Here is a 15,033-nt window from a genome sequence, read left to right on the forward strand (position 1 = left end):
TTAGTAGAGACGGGGTTTCACCGTGTTGACCAGGATGGTCTCGATCTCTTGACCTCGTGATCCACCCGCCTCGGCCTCCCAAAGTGCTGGGATTACAGGTTTCGGCCACTGCGCCCGGCCTATTTATCATTATTGATCAATGCCAGGCCCTTCTTTATATTTTTGATCCCCTTTTTGAAATCTCTGATTCCATTTCTCTCCCTCATAGATATCCACTCTTGCATATTTAATGAATGACTTTGTAATTTGTCCTCCACACACATTGTACCCATGAACAATATGTAGTATTGCAGTAAGACTTGGGCTACACTTCTGTTCAACATTTTTTTAAAATTTCTCTCCAAGTTAAGTAGATCGTGTCTATTCTGCTAGCAGCTGTAGGGTTTTACATGTATATACTATTTCTTTTTTTATTTTTCTCTGATGTCTGCCATGTATATACTATTTTATTTATTCCCCTGTTGATATTTAAATGCTTCCAGCTCTTTGATATATAACCATGTTGTGATGAACATCTACTTGTCTCTTTGGGTGACCGTGTCAGAATTTTTCTGCCTACATTTATTGTCATAACTATTCTCAAATTGCTCTCTAGGATGGCAGTATAATTCCCACCAGCTATGTGAGCAAAAAACGTTTTTCTCACATCCCAGATAGTATCTGATATTGTCTAACCTAAATGTTTTTGCCAATATGATGGGTATAAATATCTCATTGTTGTTTTCATTTGTATTTGTCTGATTACTGCTAAAGTTGACATCTTCTATATACTAACAAGCCATTGAAGTGTCCCCATCTGTGAACTGCCTATTAATTTTCGTCAGTTTCAAAAATTGGATTTCTTTTGCCAATTAACAGTTCTTATATATGGAAACTACTGCAACCCAACATTTTTTAAGATTGTCCCTCTTTTTTTTCTAATAATTTCCTGGTTTTAAGTTTTAATCGTGAAAACACCTGGAGCTTATTTTTGGCTGCAGTGTTTGTCATGGATCTGCGTTTATTGTTTTCCATATAACAGGCCCATCTAATAAACATTGTTTTCTTTCCCTATCTGGTCCTTAAGGCTACTGTATGATGTAGGGCTCTGCTACTGGGCGCCAGCACGTTCCCTTACTCATGTATCCGTTCTCATGCAAGTGTCACACCGTTTTTTTTGTTTGTTTGTTTGTTTTGAGACAGAGTTTCGCTCTTGTTACCCAGGCTGGAGTGCAATGGCGCGATCTCGGCTCACCGCAACCTCCGCCTCCTGGGTTCAGGCAATTCTCCTGCCTCAGCCTCCTGAGTAGCTGGGATTACAGGCACGCGCCACCATGCCCAGCTAATTTTTTGTATTTTTAGTAGAGACGGGGTTTCACCATGTTGACCAGGATGGTCTCGATCTCTTGACCTCGTGATCCACCCGCCTCGGCCTCCCAAAGTGCTGGGATTATAGGCGTGAGCCACCGCGCCCGGCCGTGTCACACCGTTTTAATGACACATACTGCTTTGTTACATCCCTAAATATATGGCAGGGTAAATATCTCCCCTTTTAGAATTGTCTTATACAGAGCTTATATTCCATATGAAATATAGAATCATTGTACAATTTTCCAAAAGTTCTGTTGGGATTCTGATCTCAATATATTAGGTATACATATTGATTTGGGTCGAGGCGACACCTTAACCGTATTAAACATTCCCATCCAGGAAAATGGCATGTCTCCCCGTTTACTCGGGCCTTCTTCTAAGGTCTTTGGGAGAAATTTAAATATTTTCTCCACAAAAGCCAAGGGCATTTTTGCGAGTGTAATCTCTGGATACTTTACATTTTGACTGATATTGTAAATATTTTATTTCGTATTGCACAGACAATGCTCATATAAAGGAATATTACTTATTTTTGTATTTGATTTTGAATACGATGACCTTGCTGGACTCTCTTTAACACTTTCTTTGTGTTCAGTTCGTTGATTCCCTTGGGTCTGCCATGTAAATGGTTGTGTCCTCTGCTCGCTGAGGCGCTGACTCTCGGGCCAGGTAGCCTCCGGCTGCATCTGTGCCTGCCCGGGAGCCTGCGCCCCTGGCCCGGGCCTTCTCCACCCGCTCTCCCGCCAGGTGCAGCGGCAGCGCCCGCGCCCGGCCCCGGCCAATGGCAGCGCGGACTCGCCGGGCCCGGCCTGGAGCGACCAATCCCGCCGCTGCCCCCTCCCCTCGCCGCCAACTCGGGAACGGGAACGCCAGGCGGCTGGAAAACTTTGGGCAAGATGGTCCGGCGGTGATTTCCGCGGCGGTCTCCTGCGCCCGGCCTCTGCGCCGCAGGCCCAGCCCCCGAGCCTCGCACGTGCGGCCGCCCCGGCCCGGCCCCTCCTGCCCATGGCGGTGGCCGAGCTGTACACACAGGTAGGAGGGTCCGCCGGGTTCCCGGGGGCGCTGGGGGGGCCGGCCCTGCTAACGCTGACTCGACCTGGCGCCCGGCCCACACCTGCGCACCTGACTCGGGCAGAGCTGGCGGGCGGGCAGGCGGGCGCGCGCTGGGGGCCGCGGGGACCGGGCGTACGAGCGAGCGTCGCCCCTACAGCGCCCGGGCGTGCTCCGTCGCTGCCCGCGGGGAAGCCCCCTCCTGGCCCAGCACCCTGGCCCGTGTGCCCTGGGGGTGGGAAGACCCAGTGGGAGGGGCCCCCTCCGCCGCTGCAGCCTCGGGGCCTAGAATTCCCAGTCCCCAGGGGTCGCGCGTGCGTCCCCATCTCCCGGGACTGGAGCGCCTCGGCCCCCCTCCCCAGCCACCGGTGGAATCCTAGTTGCCCTTGGGGACGTAGGAAGCGGAGACGCCAGCAAGTCTCCTGGCTCCTCCTGGGACCCCATTGAACGATTTGGCACAGACGCTTATGGTCGCAGTGTTCAGGCTGCTTTCTAGAATTCTGTGTCTTCAAAGTGCACGAACGTGCATGTAACCTCATCAGATGGCTAAAGCTGATGCAGCCTGGGCCACAGGCTTGAGGGCACTGTGGTGGCACCAAGCGCTTGGAGATCCCAGGAGCCACGAGGTGCAGTCGTAGGCTCTTCGCCTAACAGGTACTGTTAGCAAAAGTACGAACACTGCAGTTTCTAAAGCGCCTTTCACATACCCTGACTCGGGACAACACTGGAGCATTAGTAAGAAACTTCCTCTTTCTGCTGGCGGGGGCTCCACCTCTTACCTCGGAAGGGCAGCATTCCTGCAGCTGCCCCAAACCCTCTGAGATGGGATTGGGTAATTATTTGGATAAAGAGAGTGTGACAGTGTTAGCACTTTTGGAAAAAAAAATCCATTTGAATAGCCGTAAAACCTGATCCTCCTGTACACCAGTGGGGGAAATCTGGAGTCCTCAGTGTTCAGACGAGTGGGACTGGAATCCGTCTGTTTCCCCGCACACATCCTGTGGCTTTCTACTTTAAAAGACACTTTTGCTGTAGATAGAAAAGATAGTTATAAGAAATCATGTTTCTATGGTTTAAGCAAACGTTTTTCTTCTCCTTTGATTACTAAATAGTCCAAACACAAAGCAACCAAACTCTACTTTCTCTGCTGTTGCATCTGCATTTAACTGGAGTTCTAAATGGACAGGGTTTGACTTGCCCTAGTTTTGTTCTAGAATATTTTCACCAGTGAGAGTGTGAGCCCTCAGTCAGCCAACAGTGTTTCTTCAGCCTTCAGCTTACTGGAAGTTTAAGAAAAGTCTTAAACTATTCTTAGACGATATTTTGGAGGACAGAGAAGAATGCTGCTGCTGCACCTGTCTTAGGTGGCGATATTTCCAGATGCGGAAAGACACAGGTGCAAGCACCCTTATCCTTGGGTGCCTCAAACCTCAAAAATTTATTAAATGTCTAGTAAGTACCATGTACAATGTAGGAAAACTGATAGGAAGGAGTTTAAAGGCGCAAGCTTGGAGGGAATGAGACTCTGTGAATCCCAGAGACAGAAGCAGGCCTGATGGCCATCCCCACTAGCCTTCTGTCCAGATGGACACCTGCGTTCCTAGGCTGCCAGCTCCCTTCCAGGTGGGTTGTCGGCCCCATTTTGCTAGAGATGGGAAGGGGGAGGGCCATGGCAGCCAGAGAGCGAGGTCAGGGCTTTATTCCCCAGTGTGGGTTTTGTGTGGGCGCTGGCAGGATCAAGGGCGGTGTGTTAGGACTGAGAGTTGTTGTGTATGACAGCAGCACCCTTGGGCTGTGGAGGAGAGATGCTGGGGTCATGTAGCTGAATTCCCAGTCACTCCAGCTGTTGGAAAAGAATTAGAGCTGCAGTGTTGGCCATTGTTGGAAACAGATGCTCGGTGTCTCATAGAAAAATTAGCACGGAGACAAAGGATTTTTAGCAATGCAATTTTTATTTCCTGGACTGCAGGAAAGGTATCCTTGCTAGCCATTTTGCCACGAGAGTACAATGAACAAAGGAAAACAGACATATTTATTTCTTACGCATTTGGGGTTGTTCTTACTGCTGTGTTTGATTTCCGTTGGCTGCAGCCAGACCTTACAATTTAAACTAAAACCTTTTAAGTTGGCTAACAACCGAAAACTTTTAAACAGGTAAAAGCAATGGAGAGCTGGCACATGCCCGTGAGCACGTCCAGCACAGATATTTTGGTTCAAGTACAAGGACGTAGAATGTACTACATGCCTGTAAGCATGGCATGTCTAACAGCTACATAGGATAGGGCTTAACAAAGAGTTATTAGATTACTTATGATTTATTCTTCAACAAGAAAGGAAACTTTAAAGAGGAGCTTTTTTTTATTTTTATTTTTTTTTAAAGATGGGGTTTCACCATAATGGCCAGGCTGGTCTTGAACTCCTGACCTCAGGTGATCCACCCACCTCAGCCTCCCAAAGTGATAGGATTACAGGCGTGAGCCACCGCGCCCAGCCAAAGAGTAGCTTTTTAAATTCCTACAGCCTTGGAGGGTGGAGGCAGGTAAGATTGAGAGGCTGGACTGGGGAGTGGGGCGGGGGATGGACGGACCAGCCAAGGATGACATTTGAGGTTAGAATCTTTATGAAAGAGAGCAGGGTGGTGCCCTTGAGAGAATTAAGGCTGTGGCATGAGGAGCAAATATTTCTTAGGAAAGTCATCAGGCAAGTTCTGTACTTGCAGGGGTTGAAGGGGTGAGGGGGCTTCCAAGGGAAGGTGTGTTGCAGGGTGGGAGGTGTCAGAGGGAAAGGATGGGTCCTGCCGAGTTCTTTGGCTCTGAGGTGGTCACTGAAGCCAACAAGACATTGAGGGGTAGAACTATGAAGGGGACAGGGAAGTCCTGACGTGATCGGCGAAAGGGGGGAAACCAGCAGAGGACTGCAGTCTGAAGACAGAAGAAAGGCAGCAGGTGCGGGTTAACCTCAGAAAGGAGTGAGGATGGGAGGCCGAGGTGGCAGGAGCTGAAGGCACAGAGATATTGAGAGAGAAGAAAGCCCAGAGGGCTTGACAGCTGCTGAGGAGGAAGAGTGGGTGGGAGTGAGGGCTTGAGAAGAGTGACAATGCCACCAGCCTTTCCTCTGAGAGCGTCCTTCCAGACCTCAGCATCCAGGCCACCTTCCTCTGGGTGACTTTTCACACCTTGATGTCCTGTTAGTGGCATCATTCTCTAGCCTTCATCTGCTCAGCCCTGAGGATGGTGCAGTTCCTGTGGGCGTCCCTCAGTGTGTCCTGACACTATATTAGCGCTTCGTTTGCGCTGGTACATGCTCTGCTCCTGGTGGGTCAAGTCAAGTCGGAGTCCTGCCCCTTACTAACTGGGCAAGTTATTTAACCTGAGTTTCCACACCTGTATAGTGGACTGAATCGTGCTTACCAGCTTGGGAGGGCACTGTGAGGATTAATGCATGTAAAATCCTTAGCACACCTGACACGTAATGCGTAGATTAAATACTGATGCTATTATAATTGTTGATTTTTTTTGTACCTAAATACAGACTTTACATTTATCCCTATAAAATTTTCCATTTTGTTGTTTAGTGGTCAAAGTTTCTATAGCTTGTAAAAACCTTTTGACTCTTGATCATCTTGAGCTAATCAATCGTTTCAGCCGCTTATTTGATACATGTGTTTTGTTTTCTCATCTACGATACTGGTGAAAGTTTCGAGTGAAAGGGGAGGCAGTAGGGCTCTGTGGCATGCCTCTGGAGACCTTTTTTTTTTTAAAAGTTGCTCTTGCACACTCGGGTTATGACTGTTTAGACAGGTTCACTATAGTCATTCCACCATGTGTTTCTTTCACTTGTGCAAGAGGAACTCACAAACTTCTTCAAAGAAGTTCTGCTGAAACTCAGATGTGCAAGGTCAAGAGAATTGTCTTGACTAGCAGTCCAGGGCCCCTGTCTAAGATGAGATCAAAGTTCAGTGTAATGATTTTTTTTTTTTTTTAATTTGGAGATTCTAAATTGTTTTTAGACTTCTGTATATCATTAATAACTGTAGAAAATCAAATATATCCATTGTATTATGTATGGGTAGTTCAAAGAGAAAAAAGGGTGAAAAGACTGAAATACTAAGTTTAGTCTTTAATTGGTGCAACGGAACCACTGGGAATTTGAATTTTTGTTCAAAAGTTGTTTATGGAGTGCTAGCTTTGGGAAGTCATTGCATGGAGTGCTGGTGATGGGAAGCCAAGCACTAAGACTCTTGAAGTTCAAGTGCCAGTAGGGGAGATGGGAAGCAGCCCAGGTACCTGGGGGAGGGGCCAAGAGCACTCAAGGGGGAAGCATCCAGCCCTGCTAGATGGAAATGGCAAGGAAAGTGCCACAGATGAGGAGCGTCTCAAGCTGCTCCTGACTGTTCAGAGCTGTTTGCTCATGGATGGGGAGAGGAAGGGTGGGGCTAGGGTGGAAGGAACAGAAGTACACAGCAGAAAGCCAAGGAAGGCCTGCCATGTTCCAGAAAGTGCTCGTGGTTTGGGGCGGCCACCGGCACAGGTTGGAATGAAAAGAGGGTGATGCCTGAGTAGGGAAATCACCCAGAATGCTGGTTGCCTAGGCCTGGCTGTTCCTCAAAAACCACAGGGTGGTGATTTGCAAGGCTTTTCTTTTGCCAGGCCCTACCTACGGGAATTCCAATCAAGTACGGGTGGGTGAGGGACTGTCTGTTCAAAGAAACCTGGTGCTCAGCCTGGCAGAGAATGCCCCCAGGGGCTGCTGCATCAGTCAAGAGAAGATTGGTAGGGGTAGGACTGGGGGCTGATTTATGGCCTTGGCAAGGGGGCTGGTGGGTGGGGGATGGGAGGGTCCAACAGGAGAGCTTTTAAAAGGCAGTCTTTCCAGCTCCTGGTGACCATTATTACGCTGTTGGGGGTAGAGACACAGGGCGGTGCCCAGCACGGTCCCAGGTTTCTGACATGAGGGCAAGAGAGCTAGGGAGGAGGAGCGTCAGCATCACCAGAGTTTGGAATTTATAGGCCTACGAGGACATTTAGGGGCTGACATCTTGGAGGCCATTGGAAATGTGGTGTAGAGTTCCAGTGCATGATTTGGGCTGGAGGTCTCAGATGCACAGGTGCAAGGTGGTTGCATAAGCTGTGGAAATGGTGGAACTCTCCAGAAACAGCCTGTTGTGAGAAGAGGCTGGGAAGGACCTTGGGAGACAAGGACACGGGGGAGTGGGAGGGGTAGGGGAGCCAGGGAAGGGGCCCGTGAGGAGTGAGCGAAGAGAAGGAAGAGAGGGGCATGGTGTGGCAATCTGGCCTGGCTGACCTGGAGTGTGGACACTCCCAGCCCAGAAAGCAGTTCTAGGAGGGAAACTAATGGCGTCCCATCTTGTCCCATCTTCCATGTAAGTCTTCAAGTCATCTCTGTGGCTAATGCCAGAAGAGCCCTCAAAAAGTGGGCGGCGGGAGAAGATGCTGTTCTCATCTCACCTGTGTGCCTGGGGGGTGGCTGGTGTGCTCTTGAGCACATGAGGTTCAGTGGTCCTGAGCCTCAGCTTGGGACCTTGGCACGGGAGGGCACTCAGGGAAGGTGGGAGGTGGCCCTCCCTTTCTTGGATCCGCTGCAGGGCTTGACAAGCCATCCTGGTCCCAGTCCACAGGCCCCTGCCTCATGGGACGGCCCCACATTTGGGAGATCAGGTGACAGCTGGTTACATTGTTTGCATGGACTGCGGACTGCGTTTATTTGTATGAATGCTGTAAAGTTAGCTCTTCCTCCAGTTTGAAGCATTGCTTTGTGGGTAGAGGAATGTGAGGGAGGAGGGGGTGAGAATGAATGGGTGGAACTTACTGAAGCTGAGTAAACTCATCGTGTTTACTTACCAGGCTGGGTTTCAGCTGCAGGGCGCTCAGTGCCAGCAGACACCAGGATTGCAGGGTGTGGGTGGCCTGCACTACTGGGCTGAGGAGTCATTGGTCTTCACTCCAGAAGAGAAGCCGCCAGTGGTTATGTATGTCCTAATACTGCCTGTCATTTAATACCACTTTTAGCTGAAACCAGTCCGAAACTGTTGGTAAGAGAGCATGTGGAGTCTCAAGTAGGTGGTTCAGTTGAGAGTTCAAGATTACTTTCAGGGCCAGATTTGTTGACTTAACAGGGGGTTCACACTGGAAGTCACAGGCCCTAGCTCCACTGGAGCCCTGGACCTTTGAGACTCTCTGTATGCTGTTTGGTGAGTTATTGCTCTCTCTGGGCTTCAGTTAGGGGCTCAGTAAAACTAAAGGATTGGTTGGCCTAGTGACTTTCACATTACCTCTCAGACCCCCAGGCTTCCTTGGAAGGCCCCCAGGGCCCTCAGCTCCAGCTCCTATGGAACACCTTCAGGTTCAGCAGCTTCACTTAGCCAGCTGTCACAACTTCCTTTTGAAGTAAGCTTTCTGCAGCTCTAAAAAGGAGTTTCACAAGCAACTTGGAGTAGACAGTCAGTTCTGAGATCCTGTAGTGGCCAATTCTAGATAAATTTGGTAATTCATGTACAATTCTTTTTGGGGGGCATATATTTTGACATTTGCCTTTAAAGATTAATATTCATTGTTCTAATTATGAAAGTAACAGATACATATTGTGGAAAAGATGTCTAACTCTCAGATATCTCTTATGAGGACCCCCATCCTAATGCATTTTAATGGAAGGGAGCTTCATGAGGTTAGTCATAAATATTTTCAGTAGCAGACCCGGGGTAGGAACTGTGTAGCCCGTGGCAATAAGGATGGGTGTGTGTGTGTGTGTGTGTGTCTGAGACAGGCATGTCTGTGTTTCTTTATGATGCTTCCGTCCTCCTGTCTGCACAGGAATGTGCGTCACCGCCTCCCAGGTCATTCTTCCATTCTCGCTCTCTCAAAACTTAACCCATCCATGTCACATTTCAGCAAGCTCCTACTTTTTGCCATCTGTTAAAGATTAAAGCAACTCTTCCCTGGTGTGATTCCGTCCCACATGGCTGTTATTTTGAGCAGTGGTCGTTTATCTCCGTCTGCCTTCTCTTCCACCCAAGTGCGTGCCGCCACCCAATGGAAGATTCAATGGACATGGACATGAGCCTCCTGAGGCCCCAGAACTGTCTTTTTGGTTGTGAACTAAGGGCCGACAAAGATTATCACTTTAAGGTGGATAATGATGAAAATGAGCACCAGTTATCTTTAAGAACAGGCAGTTTAGGAGCTGGTGCAAAGGATGAATTGCACACTGTTGAAGCAGAGGCAATGAATTACCTTCCAATTAAAGTAACCCTGGCAATGTTGAAAATGTCTGTACAGCCAATGGTTTCCCTTGGGGGCTTTGAAATAACACCACCAGTGGTCTTACGGTTGAAGTGTGGTTCAGGGCCAGTGCATATGAGTGGACAACATTTAGTAGCTGTAGAGTAAGATGCAGAGTCAGAAGATAGAAGAAGAGGATGGGAAACTCTTAACTATATCTGGAAAGCGGTCTGCCCCTGGAGGTGGTAGCAAGTTTCCACGGAAAAAAGTAAAACTTGCTGCTGCTGAAGATGATGATGATGATGATTTTGTTGATGAGGAAGCTGAAGAAAAAGCACCAGTGAGAAATCTGTACGAGATTCTCCCACCAAAAATACACAAAGTCAAATCAGAATGGAAGAGACTCAAAACCATCATCAACACCAAGATCAAAAGGACAAGAATCCTTCAAAAAACAGGAAAAAACTCCTAAAACACCAAAAGGACCTAGTTCTATAGAAGACATTAAAGCAAAAATGCAAGCAAGTATAGACAAAGATGGGTTTCTTCCCAAAGTGGAAGCCAAGTTCATCGATTATGTGAAGAATTGCTTCCAGGTGAGTGACCAGGAGGTTCTTCAAGATCTTGGGCAGTGGAGGAAGTCTCTTTAAGAAAATAGTTTAGGGCCGGGCGCGGTGGCTCAAGCCTGTAATCCCAGCACTTTGGGAGGCCAAGGCGGGTGGATCACGAGGCAAGAGATCGAGACCATCCTGGTCAACACAGTGAAACCCCGTCTCTACTAAAAATACAAAAAATTAGCTGGGCATGGTGGCACGTGCCTGTAATCCCAGCTACTCAGGAGGCTGAGGCAGGAGAATTGCCTGAACCCAGGAGGCGGAGGTTGCGGTGAGCCGAAATCGCGCCATTGCACTCCAGCCTGGGTAACAAGAGCGAAACTCCGTCCCAAAAAAAAAAGAAAATAGTTTAAACAATTTGTTAAAAAATTTTCGTCTTTTTTCGTTTCTGTAACAGTTGATATCTGGCTGTCCCTTTTATAATGCAGAGTGAGAACTTTCCCTACCATGTTTGGTAAATGTTATCCAGGTTCCATTGCCATGAATGTGTTGTCCAAAATGCCTGTAGTTTTTAAGATGGAACTCCACCCTTTGCCTGGTTTTAAGTATGTGTGGACTTTTATGATGGGACATAGTAGTAGAGGTGGTCAGATGTGGAAATGGTGGGGAGACAAAAATATACATGTGAAATAAAACTCAGTATTTTAATTTAAAAAAAAAGGTTAAAGCCACTCAAATGATTTAGGAGTAGTCATGATTGATATCCATCCAGTGACTTCTTGTTTTATTGATTAAGCAAGGCAATTTATATTAACTAATAGGTAGGTCCCTCATCCAACATGTCCCAGTCTAGTACTTGTACCCTGAACTTTGGGGTTTTTTTTGCCTTTGAGACAGTTTCATTCTTGTCGCCCAGGCTGGAGTGCAGTGGTGCGATCTCGGCTCACTGCCACCTCCACCTCCTGGATTCAAGCGATTCTCCCTCCTCAGCCTCCTGAGTAGTTGGGATCACAGATGCGCACCACCATGCCCACGTAATTTTTGTATTTTTAGTAGAGACGGGGTTTAACCACGTTACCCAGGCTGGTCTCCAACTCCTGACCTCAGGTGATCCACCCACCTTGGCCTCCCAAAGTGCTGTGATTGCAGGTGTGAGTCACGGTGCCCGGCCTGTTTTATTCTTATTCTTTATTTCCTCCAGCATTTTTATATGAAGATCTTCAGCACTGTTCAAAGAACTTTACAGGCCAGGCATGATGGCTCATGCCTGTAATCTTAGCACTTTGGGAGGCTAAGACAGGAGGATCACTTGAATCCAGGAGGTCAAGGCTGCAGTGAGCTATGATCGCATCACTGCATTCCAGCCTAGGCCACAAAACTAGATCCTGTCTCTTAAAAAAAAAAAAAAAATAAGAAAGAAAGAAAAGAAAAAGAATTTTATAGTGAGCACCTGTTTTACCACCTGGATTCTGGCATGGACATTTTACCATATTCATTGTATCACATGACTATGCATCTTTCTGTCCTTCTATCTGACCTTCAATCATTCTATTTTTTTGAAGCATCTTAGAGTAAATCACATATCAATACACCTTCTAAATATTTTAGCATGCATATTAACTAGAGTTCCATATTTGTTTAATTTCTGTGTAAAATTTACAGATGATAAAATACACAAATCTTAAGTCTACATTGTCAGAGGTTTGAAAAGTGCTTAACCCCTATGTAACCCAAGCCCCATCAAGATACAGAATGTTACCATCACTCCCAGAAGATCCCCTCGTACACCTTCAGTCACTCCCTGGCCCCAGCCACCCACCCTCAGAGGCAGCTACTGCTGTGAATTTTTCCCCAGCATGCATTACTTTTAGCTGTTCCAGAACTGATTTGAAGAGACTCACATAGAAAGTGCTCATTTGGGTAAGGCTTTTTTAACTCAGCACACTTTGGTGACTCACCCATACTCTTGCTTACATCAGTAGTTCATTCCTTTTTGTGGGTAAGTTGTATTTCATTGTATGGGTATAACTGTGGTGTTTTTTTTAATTCATTCTCATAAATGGGCATGTAGTCTGTTTCTAATTTTTGGCCATTATCAATAAAGCTACTATGCACCATATCACAGAATTTATATATCATTCTTTTGAGGGGGCATATATTTTGGTATTTGCCTTTAAAGATTAGTGTTCATTGTTCTGATTACAAAAGTAATAGATGCATATGGTAGAAAAATACATCAAACTCTCAGGTGTCTCTTATAAGGACACTAATTTTGGCCGGGCGCGGTGGCTCAAGCCTGTAATCCCAGCACTTTGGGAGGCCGAGGCGGGTGGATCACGAGGTCAAGAGATCGAGACCATCCTGGTCAACATGGTGAAACCCCGTCTCTACTAAAAATACAAAAAATTAGCTGGGCATGGTGGTGCGTGCCTGTAATCCCAGCTACTCAGGAGGCTGAGGCAGGAGAATTGCCTGAACCCAGGAGGCGGAGGTTGCGGTGAGCCGAGATCGCGCCATTGCACTCCAGCCTGGGTAACAAGAGCGAAACTCCGTCTCAAAAAAAAAAAAAAAAAAAAAAAAAAAAAAAAAAAAAAAAATAAGGACACTAATTTTAAAATCCTGTTGGGTCAGTGGGCTCACCCTTAGGACCTCATTTAACCTTAATTACCTTCTGAAGACCCTGTCTCCAAATATAGTCAGTTGAGAGTAGGACATCAGCATATGCATTTGGGGGGTGCACAGTTCAGCCTTCAGCAACATGGCTCCACCTAATGACTTGTACATCGGCGCTGAGCCCGGCGTGCCAGTTGCCTGCTGGGAATTGTCTGGACTTTCACATTTCCCATTGTGGGAATCCTTGACAGCCCACCAGTGTGGTAAGATTATGATGACATTGCTGTAACAGTACTTTCATAGCATTTTACAAAGTTCTTTGAAGTACGAAGTCTAATTTAACCTCCCACTGAACTTGTGAAATAGGTGTTGTGCCGATTTTATGGATGAGAAAAATGAGGCGCTAGAAGTTAAATATGTGGCCCAGAGCTCCCCAGTCAATCCGTGGTGAAAGAAATTCCTCTCCTCTAACCCTGTACACGGCCCTGAGATGTTTCCACTAAGGGATTCGCGAATTTCTTTCCCACATCCAGGCTTTCAGCATTCAAGGTTTATCTAGGAGGCTTTGGGAGTTCCATTGCCCGTAAAATGAGGCAGCCAGGCCTGGTGTGTTGCAGGTGCATGAAAGATCACCTCATAAGCAAAGTTAGGTAGACGTATTCCTAGTGAAGGAGTGGACCTAGTGGACAGAAAGAAACCTTCCTGCATCTAACTATACAGTGACCTATGCTTTTAAAGTCCTGAAGGTTCAGCTTTTCTTTTTCTGTTGGTCAGTACAACAGGGTTTGGATTCCTGATCCTGAAGAAGTTTGGAAGTCTGCTGAAATAGCCAAGGACTACAGAGTTGGTGACAACATCCTGCGACTCCTGCTGGAGGATGGAACGGTGAGGGTCCCTGCTGTTTGTAGCTCTGACGATGTATAAAGCAGTAGCTGGGGTGTGTGAGGACAGGGGCCCATGGACCCCCATGTGGGATGTGGGAGGAGCCCAGGGGAGGGTGCACGTGTGGGCACCAGCACCATCTTCAAATACACGCTGGTGCCAGGAGTCTCCGACGTGTCTGTACTCCTTCCCTCCCACCCCATGCTGCGCTGTGTCCACCGGCCTCTCTCTGTAATGATGGCCCAGTTGCAGGAGCCAGGTCTGTGCCCGGCATTGCATTTCCAGGCACCCAGCATTGCTGGGAGAATGCTGAAAAGTGATTCACCATTTTGGCTTTATGAGTTTCAGCCCAGAGATTGGGCAAAGATGAAACACTTTTTTGAGCCCAAGGCATACATACACTGGCGGAGAAAAAACATCAAGATGGGAAGGGGAGGAAAATGAGAAGAGGGAGAGAGAAAATAAGGCAGGGAGAGGGAGGAGTGGGAGGAGATGACGTACAGAAACGTGTAAGGGAGGGAGTGTGGCAGGGACAAGCAGGCAGGGACGCCCAGCTTTGTGTGACATTGTGAGGCGCCTCTGTTGGTGCTGGTGTGCTGAGGGGGAGGTGAGGATGAACTTTAGCAATTGCTCCCGTGGTGGGATGAGCCAGTGAGGAGCTTCCCTGCAAGGCTGCACGTGCCTTCTGATGACGCAGCTTCTGAAGACTTTGCATTTGCTTTGAGTGCCCCTCATGAGTCGATCTTGCCTGCCATTGCTGTAGTGACATCCCGCTATATTTGTAGCTAGGGTGATTGGATGAGTTTAGAATCAAGTATCTGGATACGGAACTGGGCAGGAGATTTGTGCACCTTCTAGATCCCAGAGGTGGGTCTGGGGAACGTCATGTGAGGATTAACTGACAAGGTATGTACATGGGTTCTGCAGAGACAGGACACACTATTTCTAATCAGACGGTCCTGGATTTGGGAGACATTTCCTGAGATCTTGGGAAGGGAGAAGAACATACAGGTTAAAGACACATCCTCCAGAATTGGATGATCTGGCGTCAGGTCCTGGCATGGCCGCCTGTTAGGTCTTTAACAGCAGGCCCCCAGTATTCTCATAGGTACTAAGGAGGTAATGACTGTGCGCTGTCCCAGGGCTGCGGAAGTGTGATGAGACAATCCTGTGTGCATGTGTGAAGGCAGGAGCCCTGGGAAGAGGTTGCTGCTCCCTGGGGCTTCCATTCCCAGCAGGAGTTCCTCACAGCTTTTATTGAATATCTCCTGTGTACAGTCGAGGCTCCAACTAGGGATCAGATAGCTTTGTCTGGGGAGGAAAATCTCAAGGCAGCAGCTGCAGTG

At 47.6% G+C, this 15,033-nt stretch overlaps 1 protein-coding gene and 1 pseudogene across 4 annotated transcripts in view; both read left to right on the plus strand.

Annotated features, from left to right (window-relative positions):
- Nucleotides 1–2,198: 2,198 nt before the first annotated feature.
- MYO5C (myosin VC) overlaps nt 2,199–15,033 on the plus strand; it is a 105,232-nt gene continuing 92,397 nt past the window's right edge. For 3 of the 4 annotated variants that reach the window (XM_017504615.2, XM_037729956.1, XM_037729955.1), the window contains exons 1-2: nt 2,199–2,382; nt 13,580–13,690. In XM_017504615.2, the coding sequence (XP_017360104.1) occupies nt 2,356–2,382; nt 13,580–13,690 (138 nt within the window). In that variant the 5' untranslated portion in view covers nt 2,199–2,355. Of the gene's footprint in view, nt 2,383–13,579; nt 13,691–15,033 lie in introns of those variants that run through there. The other variant, XM_037729957.1, reaches the window with a different exon arrangement.
- Nucleotides 9,428–10,288, plus strand: LOC108286651 (annotated as a pseudogene).

This window comes from Cebus imitator, unplaced genomic scaffold (genome assembly GCF_001604975.1).
Source record: "Cebus imitator isolate Cc_AM_T3 unplaced genomic scaffold, Cebus_imitator-1.0 Scaffold325, whole genome shotgun sequence".
In the NCBI taxonomy this organism is placed as follows: Eukaryota; Metazoa; Chordata; class Mammalia; order Primates; family Cebidae; genus Cebus; species Cebus imitator.